This window comes from Caretta caretta, chromosome 1 (genome assembly GCF_965140235.1).
Source record: "Caretta caretta isolate rCarCar2 chromosome 1, rCarCar1.hap1, whole genome shotgun sequence".
Lineage (NCBI taxonomy): Eukaryota > Metazoa > Chordata > Testudines > Cheloniidae > Caretta > Caretta caretta.
Window position 1 is genome coordinate 120943027 of NC_134206.1, and position 23340 is coordinate 120966366.

General features: G+C 43.5%; 1 protein-coding gene across 2 annotated transcripts in view; it reads right to left on the minus strand.

Annotated features, from left to right (window-relative positions):
• TMEM131 (transmembrane protein 131) overlaps positions 1-19809 on the minus strand; it is a 185657-nt gene extending 165848 nt beyond the window's left edge. Inside the window, exon 1 of one of the 2 annotated variants that reach the window (XM_048858428.2) lies at positions 19440-19809. In XM_048858428.2, the coding sequence (XP_048714385.1) occupies positions 19440-19809 (370 nt within the window). The remainder of the gene's footprint in view (positions 1-19439) is intronic. The other variant, XM_048858431.2, reaches the window with a different exon arrangement.
• Positions 19810-23340: the final 3531 nt, after the last annotated feature.

Here is a 23340-nt window from a genome sequence, read left to right on the forward strand (position 1 = left end):
CATGTGCCACGTAAAAATCAGAGGTCCTGAACTGCATGCTGAAATGACTGTAGCCTCAGGAGGTTCAAATTCGTAAACAAAGAATGTACTGCAGTTGCAGTGGGGGAGGTTTAGGTTGGATATTAGGAAAAACTTTTTCACTAGGAGGGTGGTGAAACACTGGAATGCGTTACCTAGGGAGGTGGTAGAATCTCCTTCCTTAGATGTTTTTAAGGTCAGGCTTGACAGAGCCCTGGCTGGGATGATTTAATTGGGGATTGGTCCTGCTTTGAGCAGGGGGTTGGACTAGATGACCTCCTGAGGTCCCTTCCAACCTTGATATTCTATGATTCTATGATACTTTTCCAAAAGTCACTACTGTAACTTAACACACAGCAGCTCACACTCTATAACTATGTCAGAGAGTCCTACAACCAAGCAGCTTGAGTGCAGGCAGCTCTCCTTTAAAACCCACAAGCTTCCTCAGCCACTCTCTAAGTCATTTTTGTATTTCATATATCTTAAACCTTCTGCAACATCTGCTGCTTTATGTTTAAGTGAGTGATTATTTTAAATAAAAGTGCCCTTCATCATTATATCACTTCACAAGACATGTTTTCAGAGAGCAAGTGACAGTTAGAGCTAGGCGAAGTCACGGCCAGCAGCCAAACTGTGCAGCGGTGCTTCACAGCAGCGGTGGCTCCCAAGTCAGCCTGTGGTTAAGCTTCTGTGGTTAAACCTTTTATTTTAGGTGACATACTCACTGACTCTCAAACCTTTGTTTCCATTTTCATAAAAGCAAAGCAAAAAACTTGAGTGAATAACTGCAGCTTAACAACATTAAATTTGTGTTGCATGTAACTTCTCAGACTCCCACTCTGATTGAACTCACTAAATTCAGATGAGGAGTCCTGGGAAGTTGTATTTTAAAATTTCCTTTACAGACAGCTTGCCCATTTTTAGTCTAGCCAGGGGAAGTCTCCTGTAAAGTAGATAACTGCACATCACTGACAGAAGTGATGTCATAAGCAATAGCAGCTAGTAAAAGTATTGTAGCCCATATACGCTGGCCATTCAGTGATATGCTTCAAGATGCAACCTCAAAAAACTTAAATTCTTCATTTAAGACAGCTTTCCTATTAAGCAACTTTTTTTTGTCTTCCTTAATATTCATACACCTCAGGTCACTCAAATATCTTTCTTCTAAGTTAACTTTCTACTGTCCCAACAATACTTTCGCAGAGAAACTGAAATAATCCACAATCACTCATAGCAACTGATTGTGATGTTACTGGAAAAGGCAAAAGAGAAAACACAGGAAAAATGTTATGCATACATAAACATCTTAATAAATCTCTAAACATTTGAAAACAAATCTAGTAGTCTAACAGTTGTTAAATATACATAATATCTGTCAGAGCAAAGACATATTTGCACAAGGTGTGATTTAACATTCAGTTGGACTGCATAATTTTGATCCAATGTTTTTATACTAAAAGCTGCTTTATGAACACTTAAGTAATGAGACATGAATTTCTGTTCAGTAAATAATATTGAAGTAAGAAAGCTCATCAAGTTAGTTTGGCAAATATGCTGTTGCATGTGATTATTTAAATTCCACTCTTTTCCACAACTTGGAACAGTCATTTCTGAACTTTAAAAACAAATGTTAAACATGACATGCTGAACCATCAGACACTCATTTGGTGACAATTGCCAGACACTGAAATATTACAGTGATTAGGCCCATAAAAGGATGTAGATGGTCAGAAAGTCATTCCTTTTACTTCCCTCTTGTTTGATCTTCCCTTGTCATGTCGCATGTTTAGACAGTAAACTCTTTGGGTCAAGAACCCTGGTGTTTTTTAATTGTAAGGTCCTAGCTTACTTTGAAGTACGGTAAAAACAAGTAATTTCTTGCCTATGACACCATCCTTCAGGTTGATACAGCTACAGGCCGCACTATCCAACACCACCAACCAACCTCTTGTTTCCTGCCCTAAATCAAATGTGTAGGAGTTAATACAAATATGCATGTGAATATATTTCTCTCTCTCATTCCCTAGTAAGGAAATACCATTTACCAAATACAGATAGTCTTCAGCCCGTCAAGGTTCCTTCCCCACTCTGAATTCTAGGGTACAGATGTGGGGACCTGCATGAAAAACCCCTAAGCTTATTTTTACCAGCTTAGGTTAAAACTTCCCCAAGGTACAAACTATTTTACTTTTTGTCCCTGGACTTTATTTCTGCCACCACCAAGCGTCTAACAAATATAACAGGGAAAGAGCCCACTTGGAAACTTCTTTCCCCCCAAAATCCCCCCAAGCCCTACACGCCCTTTCCTGGGGAAGGCTTGACAAAAAATCCTCACCAATTTGCATAGGTGAACACAGACCCAAACCCTTGGATCTTAAGAACAATGAAAAAGCAATCAGGTTCTTAAAAGAAGAATTTTAATTAAAGAAAAAGTAACAGAATCACCTCTGTAAAATCAGGATGGTAAATACCTTACAGGGTAATCAGATTCAAAATAGACAATCCCTCTTGGCAAAACCCTAAGTTACAAAAAGACACAGAAACAGGAATATACATTCCATTCAGCACAACTTATTTCATCAGCCATTTAAACAAAACAGAATCTAACACATATCTAACTGGATTGCTTATTAACCCTTTACAGGAGTTCTGACCTGCATTCCTGCTCTGGTCCCGGCAAAAGACAGCACAGACAGAGAGAACCCTTGGTTTCCCCCAGGCCCTCCAGCTTTGAAAGTATCTGGTCTCCTCATTGGTCATTTTGGTCAGGTGCCAGCAAGGTTGTCTTAGCTTCTTAACCCTTTACAGGTGAAAGGGTTTTCCCTCTGACCAGCAGGGATTTAAAGGTGTTTACCCTTCCCTTTATATTTATGACAGCCCCATACAAAAAACATAATATGCTTGGGCCTGGGACACAAATAATACAGATCTATAATCCATCAGAAAACCAGAAGAAGGGTTAATTTGGAAAAAAAAAACCTCCAAAACAAGGTAGCACTTAGCACCATAGCTTCCTAACCAACACCAGAAAGTTATAAAGTTGTACTGTACAACCAATATACTAAACTGAATAAGTTTGTATTCAGCCCAACACCTCTAAAATGTATCATGCCTCCTGGTGCCTAAAGACAGCAATTTAGTTTAGGTTTCAGAGTAGCAGCCGTGTTAGTCTGTATTCGCAAAAAGAAAAGGAGTACTTGTGGCACCTTAGAGACTAACAAATTTATTTGAGCATAAGCTTTCATGAGCTACAGCTCACTTCATCGGATGCATTCAGTGGAAAACCTGAATTCCACTGAATGCATCCGATGGAGTGAGCTGTAGCTCACGAAAGCTTATGCTCAAATAAATTGGTTAGTCTCTAAGGTGCCACAAGTCCTCCTTTTCTTTTTGCAATTAACTTTAGTTTTTGATCTCCGTGATCTAAATACATGAGGCAAAGGATGACAAAAAGAGATGTAGTAAATACAAGCAGAGTAATTAAAGTAATGGTAGGCAGGCATCATGTTAGTTCCACCTTTTATTTTTATGTTAGGGAGAAGAATTGCTCAGTGTTCTTTTTAAAATTTTTCTTTATATATTTATAAAATCAGTGAGTGTCTCCCCTCAGTCTTTTCTTTAGAATGACTACATTCCCAATTCTAAACCTTTCCCTTATGAGTCTTATTTATGAAACTTGTTACCATCTGTTCTCTGAATTATCTCCAAATTTGTCACTTTGGAAGTATGATGCCTAACTTACCAAAATGGGTAAAAGCCAATGAAAAAGAAAAAAAAATCTTTTGTACTCTACATTAATTTTTAAATTAAATTTTCCAACCCATTCTCTATGACTAAGCTCACTACAAGCTAATTATAACCATGAGCCAATCACAATATGCTCAATAATGTCATTCATTGTATAGCTATGTACTTGTCATTATATCAAGATTCATAGCATGCATTCGCACACATTAGTATGTTAGTATAACTAGAACTGGATGAGTAAGTTTTATAGACTTGACAATACCTGACACAAAGAAACAGACTACATTAGTCTTCCCAATCTTTCCCCCAGCAAGTATAAAAATTGAGACCACTCGATTTGAAAAAAAACACCATAGATTTTTTTAAAAAACAACTTATTTGGTTCAGATGAGCTATAAAGTACACTTTGATCTTGCTCAAATGAAACACTGAGATTTTTGAACAAAGTTATAGTCCATAGTCCACCCAATAGAACAGACATTACTAATAGGATGATGGATAACCTACGAGAAGGAAATTGAGCAGCATGTGGAATACTTGAAGGGAAAAAGTAATATGTCTTAATAGGTGTCTAATATATGCAGTGATACGAAGGAGAAGGAAAACAAGATAGGAGTTTGCACTTGGGAGAAATGGACAGCATGCCATGAAACATATACATAGGATATATGACTGCCATGCTCACTCAGTGAAACTTTTCATAAAAAACTTAGAAATTCCAAGAACAGAAAATAGTGTTGAAAGTTGTATGCTTTCAGTAAAAACCACTTTTCAACAGTTTCATTGGAGAACAGAAGCTTATTCTGGCACAAGACACACAGACAAATTAGGCAGCTGATTGCTGCAAGCTGTTCAAAAAAGGCCTACTCTCATTAGAGATGAGCCAACTGATTCAAGTAACACAAAAACCAGCCTGAACTTTTATCTGTCTCCTAAGACATAATATTTTGGGTTGAGAATTCAGAACGTCACTCTGCCCCTACATCACCTCACAGTGCTCTAGGGGCAGAAAAGGACCAGCCAGCTGTCCCTTTCAAACGAGGTGCTCTTGCTGATTTTGTAGCCAGATGACCGGTTTTCTTCCTTTGCAGGGGTCTGTGCACAGATAAAACAAAATCTTCTCTAAAGGGAGTCTAGATGGAACCATCATGGCCAAGGTTATAAATATACATTAAGAGAGCATCACAGACCACCTGCAAAACATCCACGGGGAACTGGACTGAGACCAAAAACTCATGTCATATAGAACTTTCATTTGCTCTTTTCACTTCCCCATGACCTTAAACACCCCCTCCCCTTCCTGCCCTCCCTTCTCCAGCAAAGGGCTAACACTTGTGTGGAAAATACTCAGTGACAATTAAACCATCTACAACTGAAGTAGAGATTTTATACAAGGCTAAAAGTGTACCAACTAGGTTTTTAAAAATAAATATATAAACAGATTAAGTTAACCTGGAAACAAAGTAACTTTTGTTGAATAACTAAGAACAATGCATTTGTTTTGTGGTAGTCTTATCACAATTTGTACATACTAGTTTTGAAACTCAAGACAGAAAAACATTGAGACAAAGCAGGACAGACACCTTTTGCTATTCCTTTTTATACAGTAGCTCTTTACTTCAGTGAATGCTTTCTGGGAGTTGTTACATGATTTCTTTTTCCTGTAGCTGGACATGGATTTTGTCCACTTGTCTCATCCACTTTTAGTTTAGCTTTGCATCAGGGTTTGCTTTAGTAGTTCTATTAGTAAAGACCTGTTTTTGAAAGCCAGCCATAAACAGAAGGTGCCAACACACTCCTGATTCATACAGGAGATGGACAAGAGCACTTTAACCTAGCCTGGGGGAATGGAAGTGAGTCAGCCTCAGGCCCTGTTCAAACAGACCCTACCCTAGGGGCACCTGTCACTTTTTAAGAGCTAGAAAAAGGGTACCAAGGTTTCTCTTCAAAGAGAGCAAGAAATTCCACTAACATGATGTGCTGGGCAAAAAAAGAGTTTGCAAGGAACTATGTATGCCTACTAGTAGAAAGAGATTAAGTGCTCTCACTGACTGTTACCCATACTTAGAGGTTTCAGAGTAGCAGCCGTGTTAGTCTGTATCTGCAAAAAGAAAAGGAGGACTTATAAATTTGTTAGTCTCTAAGGTGCCACAAGTACTCTTTCTTTTTACCCATACTTAGATGATCTTTTGTTCCAATGCACAGATGACCCCTAATGCTGATGAGAATTCAAATGTACAACATTGATGGGACTCTTGTCCGGGAGTGTGCAAGTCGCATGCACACACTAGTGTGACCAGGGACAGCTGCCAGTGAGCCTGGTGCCTGTCCCAGTAGGCAGGGCTGGGGGCAGCACAGCCGCACCGGAGGAGCTGCACAGGCTGGGCGCTGGCTCCTGCGAGCAGCAGCCCGACATGCTGCTGCTTTCACCGCTGTGGTTCCTGGCCTGGTCACTGACTGTTACCCTGTTGGTCTCACTTGTTGTCACTAGAGCCCTGCAGCTCTGTAGACATAACCTTCTGTATCAGCGCAGGGATCTAGTTTTTTTTTACTTTTTATGCATCACCACCAGTAGTAAGGCTCAGTAACCTAAACTAGGCCTTCAGTTATACCTCTGCCAATCTACTGTTTTCATTTGCACAGTTATAACTGATTGGAACTAATGTCGAAACAGAGTTACTCACAACGTATCACTTAACAGTGAAAGGGGCAAAGCAACAGTCACTCCAAGCTGTCACTGTCCTTTGCCCCATCCTCCCCAGTTAGGGTTGCCAGGTGTCTGGTTTTCGACCAGAAAGTCCAGTCCGAAAGGGAACCTGGCGGTTTCCAGTCAGTACTGCCCACACACTAAAAGTTGTTTACCAGAGTAACTGCAATCAGCCTCCCCACCAAGAGGGAAGAGCAGCAGCTGCTACCTGGAGGAGCTGGTCAGTAGTTGACAGAGAACTGGCTCCCAGACACAAAGCTCCAGCCTCCGGGGGAGAGGTAGGTACCAGTGCCACCACTGCCCCTCGCTCCATATTCTGACCTTTCCCCAATTCCTCCTGGCCCCTCGCTTCAGGGACTGACATCCCCACTGTGCCCCAATTGCCCCCAGACCCCCTCTCCTTTTTTAAGTCAAAGCCTGACCGCTGTGTCCTAACTGGGCAGGCGGGAAGGCTCCACACCAGCTCCTCCCGGCCTGGCTCTGCAGGCGGCAGGTGAGTCCCGCAAGAGGGGGGCAGAGTGAGCAATGGGGGGGTAAGGTCTCCGGGAGAAGAGGCAGAGCAGGGGATGGGGCAGAAATAAAGCAGAAATAAATAAAGAGCAGAAAAAGCCTTCCTTTTGGAAAGTGCATTAATATTACCTAGATATTGTTTAGCAAAGTGACTAAATACCTTGTACCGTGGAAGCACAGATGAGTAGGAAGAGGCGGGCTGAAACATGTAATAAGATCAGAGAAGAGAGCGCATGGGGGAGTACAAGAACAGAAAAAGTGATGAGGGCAAAACAAGAGGAAGCATACAAAAGGAGAGATCATCATAGGCTTTTGGAAAAGAACAAACCACAAATATTAGTTAAGAGAGCACAATATATATTTGGAAGTTCCAATGTGTTTAACTGAAAAGAATTCAAATTGAGTCCATCTGCCTGAGAAACCTTAAAGTAGACAGATTCTCAAAGGTGGATGTACAACACCTTCCCAAAAAATCAGACCCTTTTATAGAGTAAAACTTTAAAATGAGACGCAACTATCATCATCATCCAGTCTGACCTCCTACATAACAAAGGCCATGTAATTACTGTGTCAAGACCATAACTTCTGTCTGAACTAAAGCACCTTTTAGAAATTGGTTTAATCTGTATTTAGAGGTTTCAAGTGAAAGAATTCCCTGCATCCCTTACTAAATTGTTCCAAAGATTAATTAACCTCATGGTTCAAAACATGCACCTTTTTTCCAGTCTGAATTTGTCTAGTTTCGGTTTCCAGTCATCGGATTTTCCTATGCCTTTGTCCGATTAAAGAGCCCTCTATCAGAAATCTCTTCCCTAGGTAGGTACTTCTAGATCATGATGAAATCACTTCTCAACCATCTTAGATAAGATCTATGTATCTTAAGTCTCCCTAAAAGACTAGTTTTTCAGAACACAAAATCATTCTTGCATTTCTTTTCTGAATTCTTTCCAATTGGGGAAAAAAAAAATTCAAGTGTTGATACCAAAACTGGACACAGTAATCGTTTCACCAACGCCATTTCACTTGGTGAAATTCCACGGCCTACTATGTTAGGCAGGTGGTCAGGCTAGATTAAATGAAGGTTACTCAACTGTAACTGGAGTTCTTCAAGTGGTCTCTGCACATTCCTACTTATTGGATGCACCTGCAATGGAGCCTGGGACCTGGAATGTTTTGTAGTGGTGCCCACTGGAGCACACTTGTGCACCTTCCTTCACTGTTCCTAAACACTGAAGGCAAGGTACTCCAGTCACCTCTGCTCCTACCACCACCTTCTCAGATCCAAGACTATAATTAGGACTCTGAGGAAGAGGAGAAGGTAGGCAGGAAGTGTGAATATGCAAAGTCCATCTCAAAGAAGTCCAGTTACAGGTGAATAATCTTCATTTCTTCTTAAGTGGCCTCTGTACATTTCCACTTATGGGACAGTTTGATCAACAGTACTGTCATGCAAGGAAGGTGGAGACAAGGAGTTCTAAATAAACAATGACAGAAGTAATGCTCTACTAAACAGAACATCTGATCAGAATGCTAGGTCTGCTGCAGAGATTGGCAACCTTTGGCCCGCAGCCCGCCAGGGTAAGCCCCCTGGCAGGCCGGGCCAAGCCCCCTGGCAGGCCGGGCCGGTTTGTTTACCTGCCGCGTCCGCAGATTCGGCTGATTGCAGCTCCCTTGGCCGCGGTTCGCCGCTCCAGGGCAATGGGGGCTCCGGGAAGTGACACAGGCTGAGGGATGTGCTGGCTACCGCTTCCCGCAGCCCCTGTTGACTTGGAGCGGCGAACCGCAGACGTGGCAGGTAAACAAACCGGCCTGGCCCGCCACGGGGCTTACCCTGGCGGGCCGCGGGCCAAAGATTGCCAATCTCTGGTCTAGTGCATAGCATTTTGTAAACACATGGCTAGAGCTCCATCCTGTAGCTCTGCAGATTTCCACAACAGGAATATGCTTAAGCCATGTCACAGAGGCCATTTTTTCCCTTGTGGAATGGGCTCTAACCCCTATCTGGAAAGGGAGAGGAACAGAGGCCAATTTGTAGCTCTGTTCAATGCACAGCATAACCCACTTAGATAGTTTTTGAAGAAATGGTCTGCCTTTTATTTTGTGCATAAGATTTTGTGACTTTTTAAAATGCTTTGATTCTATTTAGGTAGAAAGCTTTTAGTATCTGGTATGTGGATGTTTACATGATGTTTGGGAAGGAATATTGTTAGATAAATGATTGGCTGAGATGGAAATCAATTATTACTTTGGGAAAGAATTTAGGATGGGGATGGAGAACAACTTTGGCTTTGCGGAAAACTGTGAAGGTCACATCAGTCATCAGCATGCAGTTTGCGTACTCTTCTGGCAGATGCTATGGCTATTATAAATGCTGTTTTGATTGATAGACAAACAGTGAACATTCAGAGGCTCAAAGGGCAGCTCCATAAATTGAGTAAGCACTAAATTAAGTTCCCATGATGGAGCTGAACCTTTGACTAGAGGATAGATGCTTACTAGACCTTTCATAAATCTCTTTACTGTGCCATGAGTAAATACAGTTCTGTTATCAATGAGTATGTGGTAAGCACATATGACAGCTAAATGAATTTTCACAGACAATAAGCAGATATCAGAAAGTTCCAAGCAACGCACACAGAGACTGGATTGGAGCTGAAGCTGGGACTATGTTATTGGATGCCCAAACTGTAAGCCTTTTTCACTTCGTAGACTTTGTGAGTTGATTGTTTCAGGAAATATATCAAGACGTGGCAACCGAACTAACAGATCTAGAGACGTCCTATGGCCCATGCTATCAGGTGTACTGAATGGAAGATTGCAGTGATAAATCTGGCTGTTCTGAGACAACAGGTGATAGGGAGAAAAGACAGTCTTTTTGTTCTGTGTTTGTACAGCACCTAGAACAATGAGGTCCTGGTTCATGACTGGGGCTCCTAGGTGCTACAGTAATACAAGTAAATAAATAAATAAATATACTCCTCTGGAGAGATGAAGGAAGCCTGGAAACCACTGTCATAACCATATTATTATTGACTGTGTCTTGCTTTATCTTCTGTGTTACTTTTTGGATGAGAGGAAACCAGTTGAGTAGAAATGCATCCTAAAAGGAATGCTCTCCTGCTCTCAAGCAGAACACTGGGCACTTGGCATTGTGCTTTGCTGCAAACAGATCTATTTACAGATAACCCACAGACATGCAAAGATGTCATCTGGTGGTGTGTTTACAGACCATTCATGCTGTTCTCGTCTGCTCCAGCTCATTTGACCTGCCAGGTTGTTGCTTTTGCCCACCTGATGTAGAGATATGTGGTAAAGTGTGATGATACACCAATTCCACGGTGCTACTGCTTCTCTGCACAGCTGAGTGGAATGACCTCCTCTACTTGTTTACAAGTAAGGAAGGAAAACTTTGAGAGCGCAGTAAATTGCCCTCATTATTAGTATGTATTTTTTCCCCACACAGCCCGATGACAATGAATTAGTAATTTGTTGAAATAGGCTCTCCTCCCAAAGTTGGAGGCTCTGAAGGCGATACCTGTAGATAAAACAGGGGATTGATGCTCTCTCTCTCTTTCAGGACACTGCAACCCTTCTCTTGGGAGAGTCAACTTTGAGAACATGTTGTCTGAGCTTCAGAGATCATGTTTTGCTAACCATTGCTACAGAACTCTCATCTTGAGACAAGCATAGATGGGATTTGTAAGTGTAACTGAGATTGTGAGCCCCATCAGTCTGAAGAACAACATTACTATCTGGTAAGAAGTCTTGATGCCTGAGTATAGCTAACTGAATTTTCAGGAATCTTTCTTCTGGTAGGAAGGCTCTGCCTGCTTGTGAATTCAGATCTTCCCTAATGAAGGGAATTCTTTGAGTAGGAAGCATGATTTTTTCCCCCAATTTATTCTAAGTCCCAGTTTCTCCCAATGGAAGCAGGTGCAAGTCGTATCACTGGACAAGCTCTCTTATGATCCCTTAATGTGTGTGTCACGTAACTAAGTGATACATGTACACCCTCTCTTAGATGTGCTGCCACCACAATTAAGTATTTTGTAAACATACAAGGGGTGATAAAAGGGTCAAATGTAAGGATTCTATACAGATAGTGATCTTCCTCCCTCCCTATTCCTCCCCACAAAGAAATGAAGGTATTTGCAATGTGAAAGCCAGAAAGATGTGGGAAATATGCATCCTTTTTCAAACAGAAAGCTCAAAACAAACTTGGGTGGGTAGGGAGGGAATTATTAATGGTAGAGTCAGCATGCACAATTTGAACTTTTTCACGAAGGAGATATGCGCTCTCAGGTTGAAGATGCTTTCAGATAATTTCTGATTCCAAAGAATCCCTTTCCCCTGAATTCCCTTAGAACTTCCTGTATGACCCCTACTTCTACGAACAAGTGAACCTCTGCTTTTAGTATGTTCTTGTGAGCGGATTCCTGATGAGATAGGGAAGGGGTGGTATGGTGTCAAATTATATGTACTACTTCCTGGATCCACTTGTCTTTATGGATGAAACCAGAGTTACTGGAGTGAGAAAATTGATGCTCAAAGGTGTGGAAGGAGGAGGGCGAATAGTTTAAGATTAATTTGCAGTTCCGGAACCTCATATCAAAACTGTGGTCTAAAACCTGACACAGAAGAAAAGGGTATGATTTATTTGTCCTTTATTTGCTTGAAGCTCTTTTGCCTCCACTGCTGTTGAACTGGAAGTTGTTTGTGCAAAAGCATCTCTGAATGAAATACAAACTGATGATGAAGTGTATTGCTGTCTACAATAATTAAAGACAAGAGCTCCAAACTGTCTCCTTGAGGGTTAATAATCCCCTAGCAATCTAGCTGCTCATCTAGCATCTAATCTTCTCCAGGACTATCAGTCCTTGCACTGAGCAAGCCATCATCTATGAATGAAAGTTTTTCCACATGTGCTCTGGTTTCAGGTGGAAGATGAGATCATCTAAGGCCATGTCTATACTACAGACCTTAAAGCAGCTCAGCTGCACCAATGCAGCTGTAGTATCTCCCAGGTAGCCACTCTATGCTCATGCGAAGAGCGCTCTCTGTCAACATAATTAAACCCACGCCCAGTGAGCAGCGGTAGCTATGTCAGCAGGAGAGTGTCTCCAGTTAACATAGAAGCAGTGGTGTAGACAGTGCTGTCAGTGTAACTTATGTTGCTCAGGGGTGTGTTTTTTCACACCCGTTAGTGACATAAGTTATACTGACAAAAGTGCTAGTGTAGATGTAGCCTAAGCCATGCATCTTGACCTACTGTGATAGCTGAAACCACTGTCGTTTCTGTAGTGTCTGAAGCATCAAATGAGGATCTAAGGGCTAGATCCACCAAAGGAACTTAGGCATTGCCACATCTAGCTTCTAGGTGATTTGCCACCCAGTGGAATCCACAGCCCCAAGTTTGACACCTACCTGGCTCCCTAACACAATGTTTGGGGAGAGTTAGGTGCTTAAAAACTGAATCCACAAAAGCCAGTCCATTGCACGTGGAGCTAGCCAGTAGAAAATGACTAGAAGGCGGTGAGTCTTAAGTCCTATCCTTCAAGTCAGTTAGGCACTGAGATATAAGCCAGAGGGAGACACCAATCTCTGCTTAGAATTCACAGTTCTAAATCTTTTCCTGAATTCCTTAAAGAGTTAGGTGCTAATCCTCCCCCCACCCATCCACATGAAACACTGAAGAAGGGAGGGGTGGTATGCCTCTCTTATAACTGTTACTCCAACGGTTAGGGTACTCACCTGGGCTGTACAAGAGGTGGATTCAATTCTCCTCAAAATTCATGATTTCTGTAAGGATGATGATTTGTACCAAGGAAGGAATTGCTAAATCTGATAATATTTGAATATATATTATAATATTTTGAATATCATGATTCATTCCCCTCCCAATCTCGCCTGCCTGTCCACAAAAGCCCATCTTTCGTTTTCAGATTCCAGACTGAGTTGCAGAGCTTATAGTAGGAAACGTAATCTTTGTACTTGTAAACTAAGTGGATCTCATCTGGGAATCACTGAGAGAACACAAATATGGAACCAAAAGCCAAGTCATGTTTTGAAGCAGAACTGCACTTTAAAAGTTAGCCAAATATGTTGTACAATAGATACCCAACATGAACTTTTATATGAAATTGTACTGCATTCAGCCAATACCTTAATTAAAGTTATCCAAATGGCTCAATGCAGATAATTCAAAAATATTGCAATACTGATGACTTGGACGTCATGTTGATTAAAACTAAAAACATCAATATATATTAACTGTATTACAACACCACATACAGGCTTGAGCACAGTTTGGGACCTTTGCTAGGCACTATACCAGTGGTTCCCAAACTTTAACAACCTGTGAACCCCTTTCACAGAAAACGTCAAGTCTTCCAAACCCCCTCCTAAAAATGAATATTTCCAGGGATTTTCTCCTTTACCCGAGTATAAATTATAAAAGCAGTGATCTTGAAAATATAAAATTTGTTTATGACATGCTTATTACACACAATTTATTATTAATTATCTATCATTACAGTATTTTTATTACATTATGAAAACAGCAACACTCTTCCAAGATCTCACTTTCATAGCTTGTATCACTTTGAATAAGCCTGTTATAAGACAAGGCTCCTATGTTTCATCAAGGAGTATCAGATGTGAAACAGCATGAAGGTATTTAAGAAGCCAACTCGAAGAGTTCCTCCTACACAAGCATTCAGGTCTTGAGCAGTCCAGGCAAACAACGCACGTTACAACAAAGCTTAAACTTGTTCGCCATAATAATTTTAAAAACAATACTAGCTGTCCATTTAATTTTAAAAACAGCAAAAAATATCCACCTTCCTTTCCATTTCTTATAAGGAGTCTTGAAGTTTAAATCTCCTCGATGTGATAGATACGCTTGCTTTGATCGGCTTAGCTCTTGGAAGTCCAGGGGCTCCGGGCTGCTGGCGCCGTGCTGCCTGGGGTGCCTAGGGACAGCTCTGTCCACCATTAGGGAATTCCCCCCCCCCCCCCCCGAGAACCCCCTGTAACATTTCACGAACCCCAGTTTGGGAACCACTGCACTATACAAACATAATAATGAAAGACTTCCCGGAAGAACTTACAGCCTAAGGCCCAGAACTTGCAATTTGTTGACTTTAATGGTGCTCCATGAGCACAGCAGTCTGCCTGCATGCAAAGAATTGCAGGCTTGGGGCCTATACATAGAAGACAAAAGATGGAAGGAGAAACAGATATCTAAGTGAAATGACTTTCCAAACGCTACACATCATGTCAGCTGGGAGTAGAATCCAGGGCTCCTGACTCCCTATCCACTAGACTATGTTGAATATTGGAAAAGGTATGGAAAAGGGCAACAGAAATGACTAGGGATATGGAACAGCTTCCATATGAGGAAAGATTAATAAGACTGGGACTTTTCAGCCTGGAAAAAGAGATGACTAAGAGGGGATATGACAGAGGTCTGTAAAATCATGACTGGTACGGAGAAAGCAAATAAGGAAGTGTTATTTACTCCTTCACATAACACAAGAACTAGGGGTCACCAAATGAAATTAATAGGCAGCAGGTTAAAAAAAAAAGAAAAGAAATAGTAGTATTCCTTCACACAACGCACAGTCAACCTGTGGAACTTTTTACCAGAGGATGTTGTGAAGGGCAAGACTATCATAGGGTTCAAAAAATAACGAGGTAAGTTCATGGAAGATAGGTCAATCAACGGCAATTAGCCAGGATGGGCAGGTATGCAAAATCATGCTTGGAAGTGTCCCCAGCCACTGTTGCCAGAAGCTGGGAATGGGCGACAATGGATGGATCACTTGATCATTACCTGTTCATTCCTTCTGAACACCCGGCCTTGGCCACTGTCAGAAGACAGAATATTGGGCCAGATGGACCATTGGTCTGATCCAGTATGGCTATTCTTATGACTACACTGTCTACCATATTTAATTGGGCTAACAACGAAAGAATATGGGTTAACAGAACCAGTAACGATAAATGACAACCATGACCTAACCACTTACTATTCCTTTCTTATTGATACAAATAGAAATGACAAACTTCCTTGGCTGACAGTTCTTAACTTTCATCATACATTAAAACAGCAAGATGTAGCACAAACCACTTAGCTTTCCAATTATCTATAATTTCTCAGTGACAGGGTAAAAAATGTACCACTCTGCTTCACTAACAGTTGTTTGCCTCATGTTGTTTATTATTTTGGTGTGCTAATTCAGTGTAACAGAATAAGCATCCTTTGAGTTCAATGTTGAGTTTGCTATACCAGATTATATTTTGGACTATCAGGGTCACAACTTTAGTGTTAAAGTAAGTTTATTTTATTGTGCCTTACATTAATTTTGAAAGCAGCATACGAGAAATAACAAAAAAAGGAATGAAAATGTTTTAGTATTTTTTTTTAAACATTGTAGAGGCTTTTTCTCTGTGGTACTCATCACTGTAGTATCTGAGCACCTCACTAATATTAATGAATTTATGTTTATGATACTCCTATGATGTAAGGAAGTATTACTCTCCTCCTTTTATAGATGTTAGCAAAAGCGTAGAGAGAAAGTGACTCACCCAACTTCACATGGGAAGTCTTCAGCAGGACTGAAAACAGAAGAGGATTTTCTGGGTCCCAGTACAGACCATCTTTTCTATCTTTAATGGTAATCTTAACTTCCATTTATGTCCAGTTGCTATCTTTCAAAGATAAATATCAAGGACTTTAGAAGAGTAAGTCAAACATGCAAAGGTATTATTTGCTCATGTTGACTTGTCAGTTGTTAGGTTTGTTTAAATAAAAGCTGTTCCAATGTGAGCACTAAAGAGCATCTTTAAGAGATACACTTTCAGGGACTAAATAAGCTATTACCAACAGGAGAGTGGGTTTGTGTGGGGGGGGAAAAAGAGCGGGGGGGGAGAGAAAACCTGGATTTGTGCTGGAAATGGCCCACCTTGATCATCATACACATTGTAAGGAGAGCGATCACTTTAGATAAGCTATTACCAGCAGGAGAGTGGGGTGGGGGGGAGAGAAAACCTTGTGTAGTGGTAAACACCCATTTTTTCATGGTTTGTATGTATAAGAACATCTTCTGTATTTTCCACAGTATGCGTCCGATGAAGTGAGCTGTACCTCACGAAAGCTTATGCTCAAATAAATTGGTTAGTGTCTAAGGTGCCACAAGTACTCCTTTTCTTTTTGCGAATACAGACTAACACGGCTGTTACTCTGAAACCTGTCAGCTACCTAACAGTCATGCTCTCTCTGCTCCAGTCTTATGAAATGGCAGGAAAGACAACTATCGGAAGTTAAAAGAAAAGGAGTACTTGTGGCACCTTAGAGACTAACCAATTTATTTGAGCATAAGCTTTCGTGAGCTACAGCTCACTTCATCGGATATATGCTGTGGAAAGTGTAGAAGATCTTATTATATACACACAAAAAGCATGAAAAAATACCTCCTCCCACCCCACGCTCCTGCTGGTAATAGCTTATCTAAAGTAACTGAGTAGTCAGGTGCCCATTAGTCAGTTGCAAAGCAGGGATTTTGTGCTGCATTATTCTGGAAAGTTGTTTTCCAGGGTCAGCTTTTGTATAAAAGTTATATATTGAATACAAAGAGAACAAATACAAAACAACTGTACAAGTTGAAGGTGAGGAAAATGCTGTCAATACGCTGAATGGCAGAGGTTCCAAATCAACTGCTAGAAAGCAACACTAAAACTCTTCCTGAACGTGGCCTGGCTCAGACTTAGATAAACTTCCATCAGGCACGGACTTATATTGAAAGCAAGGACTAGTACCACTTCTATGCCTTGCCAAGTTTTAGACCTTGACTGGTTAGTAACCAAAAAACTGGAAGATATCAAACGATCTTGAAATCGCCATTTGACAGTAGAGTAGGACACTTTCACAACAATAAGAAAGGAAAGCCTGAACTACAGATAGCTGCAAAATTTTAAAGAAGAGTAGTTAAATTTAAGTTTTTTGTCCTTATGGCTGATGACAGAATCTTCAAACTGAGTGAATTCAGTATTTTCTTACTCAGCTGACCAATTCCAGTCCCTCTGCTACTTCCCCAAACAACAACAATTAAAAAAAAGAAAGAAAAGATTAACAGCATTCTGAAAAGTCTCCCTGATGTTCTTCAGAACCATATGGGTAGTAATGACAATGACAGATATCAGTCAGTTTCAGTCTGGATATGGACTTCTATCCACTTTAAGGCTGGGCTACACAATTTTTGTATCAGTATAACTAGTTTTGTTTAGAAACTAATCTAGTTAAAGCAGTATGACCTGATACTACAGACACTGTTTATAACTGTATAAAGGTGTTTGTAGCAGTATAGCTTATTCCCATAAATATGATAGAGGTCCTGTATCCAGGAGTTTTTCTTGGTAGGTAAACCTTAAAGCTTCATTGTTCACTTTATCCAGGGCTTCCAATCCAGGCGACATGCAAAAAAGCAAACAACAAAAAGGAGTCTTCTAGAGAGCATGGATGTCAAATTCACTCTGTGGAGATGACTGAAGTATTGCTAGGGTACATTTATAGGCATAAGTTAAACGTGCTTGTCAGTTTAACTATTGATGCAGTTATACTACTTTCTTGAAAGAACTCAGTTGCACCTGCTCAAACTTTGGTCTTGAGTCTCAGACTGCATTTATTTCTTAAAGAATGTCAATACGGAATTGCTCAAACACTGAGGGTTATCAGCCCTCCTAAAGAGTCAACATAAAATAGTGGTCTTAAGGTGGCACTAACTCTAGGGCACAGATCAGTGGTATCGCATTCGGAGATTATTTCAATTAAGAGCTGTCTAGATACAGGTGAGCAAAAAAACACCAGAATGATTATAACCAAACACCGGGCACGGAAATAACCACATTTTGGAAGTGTCTACATTTGAACTACCCAATGACTGAGAAGACACCATAGTTATGACTGCTGGGTCTATGAACACCCCACACTCAAATGTTACATTCCTTACACTTTTTTTTTTTTAAACCCAAACACTAGGGATCCAGACAGCTCTCTGCTGTGATTCTGTCACTATCATGCCATATCAACACTGCCACCTTAAAATCTACAAAAACAAATGATTAGGTAATTATTAGAATTGATTCTTTGATTAGAAATGGAAGTGTAGCTAAACATATGCTGATCTCTGTGTATATGACACTGGGGTCCCATCCCCCATTTCTCCAGCAGAAACACCTATGCTGCTCTCTCCTCACTTCAAAACTGGAGACTATGGCTCTAGGCCACCTGTCTGGGTTCCCCCAACCTGCTTGTACTTCCCAATTCTCTACCAGTCTCCCTCTTTCTGGGCTTCTATTCTGACATATTTCTGCCCTATCCCTTGTACAGTATGTGTACCTCCACTTCTTGCTTAACCCAGGAACTGCTTCAGCATCTAAGCCATCACAATGTCAGTTTATATATAAACAGTAACACGGATATTTAAATGTTACTTTTCAGACACTTAAAGACAACTACCTTTTTACCTATTCCATTAGTCCTCTCCACCATACGAGAAGGCACAGCTCAGCAACTCCAACAAAACAAACATAGCACTTCGGGTCAACCCATATTAGAAATAAAATGAGCCAAAAAAAAAAAGTGGTATAGGAGTTTTCAAAACACCAAATTTAAAAGCCTTTTCCTGAATTTCACCAAACTCAAACAAAAAATACCCTCTATCCTACACAGTGACTAGGTTCAGCCTGCCAAAAGTTCTGGGGGACGGGTGGATGTCAATCTCTTAGCGGAGCAGTTGGGGGGGGGGGTAATCTGTGCAAAAGCGTCTGATAATGGGCAGCTGCCTTCGAACTGAAGCATGGGGAAGCGCCCGCAAGGGAAGGTGTTTTACCAGGCGGCACCAGCTTCCCCCTGCCACTGCCTCAGGGGAAAGTCCCGAGGTGAAGCCCATTCACAAGTTCACCTCAATGTCAACGGCCTCCCGAAAGCTTGCGGACAAGCCTCAACGGCCAGCCCTGACCCCTGCTTCTCACCCCCCCACCCACCCGGACCCCCGGCCCGGGCCCTGGCCTTGGCCTGACCCCCGGGCCGAAGCGGGGCGCGTCAGACCGGCAGTGACAGTCCGGGAAGGGCGGCAGGGAGACCAGCCCCAGCCTGTGAGCTGGCAGCGGCCGGGAGGAGAAGCGAGGCGCTGCGAAGGGACACCCCCACCCGCACAGGGGCCCGGCCGAGGGTGGCAGCGGCCCAGGCACCAGGGGGGACGGGAGCCGCTTCCCCGGCTCAGCTGCCGCCCGCGGCTGGAGCGCTCCGGGTCCCAGCAAACCCCTGAGCAACCGCCCCGGGGGACCCTCCCCAGCCTGGGCCCGGCGCAGGCTGCCAGGATCGGGGCCCCGCTCTGCGGCCAGGCCCCAAACGGTAACGGCGGAGCCCGGGAGCCGGCGCGGGGGCGCCTCTCACCTTCCTGCTCGGCCCGGGCCGTGTGCGCGATCAGCGCGAGCAGAAGCCGCAGCACCGCTCCGAGCCGGGGGGCCCCGGGCGCCCGGCGGGCAGAGCCAGAGCCGGGGCCGCGGGCCGCCGCCGCCGCTACCTCCCGCCTGGCCGTCATGGCGCTGCTGCTGCCGCGAGGTCGGTGTGTCGGCGGGGCCCTGCGAACGGGGCTCCGGGCTCGCTGCGTGCCGGGGCGCGTGTGAGTGTCAGTCACGGCCGGGGCTGGCGGGCGCCTGCCGCACGCACACACACACAACACCCCCTCCCACCCAGGCAGGCAGGGGGCGGGCCCGGCTCCGCCCCCGCCGCGCGAGGGAGGGTTGGAGGGGGGAGTCGCCATCTTAGGTGAGGGCAGGGGAAGCGCGACACTGTGCGGAGCGGCCCGTGCGGCCGGAAACCGCCTACTCCTCCCTCTGGCGTGAAATGATTGGCGGTGAAACTCCAGCCCCTTTCGACGCCACAGAGCGGAGGGTGTGTGCTATGAAACTAGCCGAGGGAGGGCCTTCGTGCCCGGCGTCAAGATGGCGGCGGGAAGCGCACTCCTGTCCGCCGTGCAGCTCGACGCTCCGTCCCTGCTGCTGGCTACTCTCTATGGTGCCTGGGTACATTCTCTACCCCGCCTCCCGCCCTGCCCGCGGCAGCCTGAGGGGAGGGGAGGGTGGATCAATGAGTGGGGGGAGGTTCAGCTGCAGAGACCCCTACAGGCTTGGGGGAGGCCGTTTCCTACAAAGAAGGAGCTATTTCCCCTTGATTTTGTCTCTTTCCCACCTCAGTCTATTGTCCCCCTCCTGCTTTAAATGCGGCTGGAGGGTGCTGCCCTGATCTGCCTGACAAGGTGCTGAACATGTGGGTCCTGCCCCTGGTGCGGGGACATTAATAGGTCCACAGGGCATTGCACGGGAGCAAATTGTCCCTCCCCTCTGACTGCATGGCATGGTACTCTGTGGGTATGTGAGCAATAAAAGGCGAACAGCAAGGGAATTAAACCCCCCCCCCCCACCCCCGGATAACACTGTTGGTGAGGCAACTACATGATGTAGTGCAGGAGCTTGTATTCCTTTTGAAATGTGTGAAAATTTTGTCATGCCAGTAAAAAAAAATTCACATTTGAAAATTTGTAATGCAAATTTGAAATACAGGGGGATGCTAGGTGTAATGTCAATATGAGAGTATTTAGCCCTGGGATATGTAGTAGAGCCCAGGCATAAACAATGCAAAGGGAAATTCGGTCTATATGCACATTCAGACAATTCCATGGCTTTATATGCTAAGACTATCAATAAGGAGCCACGTGTGATCATCTTCTCTTCTAGGAGCTGATCTGAGACCATCAGTCATGTCACATAAAGTGGGTCACTGAACAGCAATGACTTTCACTAGCAATGACTTTCATTCACTGCTGACCTGGGCAAGATTAGAGTGAAAAATTGAATATGACCATACCCATACCTTAATCATCCCCACCACAACAGCATTTTTAACCCCTCTTGTTAAGGTTGAATTTCTTGAAATCACATAATTTTTAGAAACTGGAAAAGATTCTGGAGCCCAAAGGGGCCCTAATCCCAGGTTAGTACCTTGTCATTCTGAGGCATGTATTGTGTCTGTTGAGTCAGGGGGAAGTGATGGAAACAGCTACAAGGATGGTTGGGAGTTTTTTTGTTTAGAATATCACCAGGTTAAATCATCACTGCAGTTCACAGCCTATTATTGTTCAATTTTTAAGTTCTCAGCCATTTAGGCCTTTTTGCACTTTACACCCACATGACAGCATGGCCTTTTATCTAGTAATAATATACTTTGGAGTTATTGGTGTCATACTTTTCATTTTTTGTTTCTTATTGTTGTCTAATGATGCCCGGGCCACCTTGAGACTCTACAGTCTTTCGTTCTTGCTGTTCACTAGAGATACAGTCACACTATAGCAGGGATGGGAATGGCACTAATCTCAAGGGGGAAAGGAGAAAATGAGGTATTCTGCACACCTGAAGCCTCTACATCAGTGGTTCTTAACTTGGGGTGCATGCTCCCCCTGGGGGTGCAAGATGCCCTTTCTGGAGGTGCAAGACATGCCAGATTTTTTTAGAAGGTAAATCATCGAAAATACAAATTAAGCACAGGCACGTAAGTACAACTATTTCATCAAACCCATGTATTTATTAACATTATACATTTTTAAACTATTACTGTAATATACAAACAAAAATATATCTAGGTTTAAAGAACTGACCTACTTCAACAATGCGAGAACATACTTTGATTTTTGATAAAGGGTACGAGAACGTATTTTGAGAACCAAAGGGGTGCAGGCTGCAGTAAAGGTTAAGAACCACTGCTCTACACAGACAATGTCATCAGTTACACAAATCTCATAGAAACTTATTGCATAGAGAAGGGAGTTAAAGGCTTCTCTGTGTCTCTGACCAAGTCCTGGGCAGTCAGTGCTAGTGGTCGGAGCAGTGGTGGTCTGGCCTAGTATCTGGAGCAGAAGTCAAGATCCAAGAATTGGACCTGGAATCAGGAACCAGGAGTCAGAGCCAAGGGTCAGAGCTGGAGTCAGGAGTCAGAAACTGAGGAGTGCTGAACCAAGGCTGGAAGAAGGCTGGGAACAGGGCAGGCACAGGAGTGAGTGCAACAGCAGGCATAAGCATTAAGCTGCCATGCGCTAAGTGCTACAGATAGGTTTAAGAGCAGACCTTGCAATGCTGCTCAGCCAGTCTGGCCAATTAGACATTGCAGCTGTGGTGCTTGCTGATCCCAGGCCCAGCTATATCTAGGCCCTCATTCTTGACAGAACCCCTCCCTTTTGAGGACACCTCCCAGAAGCCCTAGGGCCTGGTTTCTCAGGATGAGCCCAGTCATAGGCCCCGACTCTGTGGGTGCTCCAGAGAAAAATTAGTGGGTACTTAGCACCCACAGGCAACCACACTCCCTTCCGTCCCCCCCACTCCCACCTGCCGCCAGCTCCCGTCGATCAACTCCTCCCCTTCCCTTCCAGCACCTCCTGAACTCTGCGGAACAGCTGTTCAGCAGCGTGCAGGAGGAGCTGGGAGGAGCGGGGATGGGGTGCGTTTGGGGGAGGAGATGGAAAGAGTCAGGGCAGGAAGAGGTGGGACAGGGCCTCGGGGGAAGGGGTGGAGTGGGGGCGGGACCTGGGGCTGAGTGTGGGTAGAGCACCCTGGTGGAAAATAAGAAGCTGATGCCTGTGAGCCCAGTGGAAGTCCTGTAGTAGGTCTGGGGTGTGGATGTTTTCAGCTAGTTCCCAAGATCAGTCATCCAGATCATAGCCCGTCCAGTTCACCAGGTAAGGGAGTTTTTCCCTAACTCACCGGGAGTTAAAGATTTGCCAGATTAATTTATTCTTGCTCTCTAATGGTTCTGGGCAGTGGTGGTGGGCTGGAGTGATTTGTAGATATTCTCAGTATGTAGCTTAAGGAGGGAAATGTGAAATATTGGATGCATCTTGAATGAAGCAGGTATTCATAGCTCGAAGGCTACAGGATTGACCTGTTCCAAAATCTTGAATGGGCACAAGTACTGATGATCAGTTTTGGCTGACAAGTGGACCAACTTGAGGTTCTGGGTCAGTAGACCTTGTCTCCGGCAGCTAGTTGAGAGAGGTCCGACAACCTTGGTCATCATGGTGTTTGTAAGTTTCCTTTATGGATATCAATTGTTCCTGGAGTTCTTGGTGTAGGTGGGCAGCCCAGTCTACGGCTGCAGGTACTGGGGAGTTCATGGGTATGTCAGGATGGAATTGAGAATGAAAACAGTTACACAGAATGAGCTTTGTTATGTCGAGGCATGGATTGCATTGTTAAAGGTGAATTCTGCATAGTGAAGCGGAGAAAACCAGTCGTCCTGGGGGTAA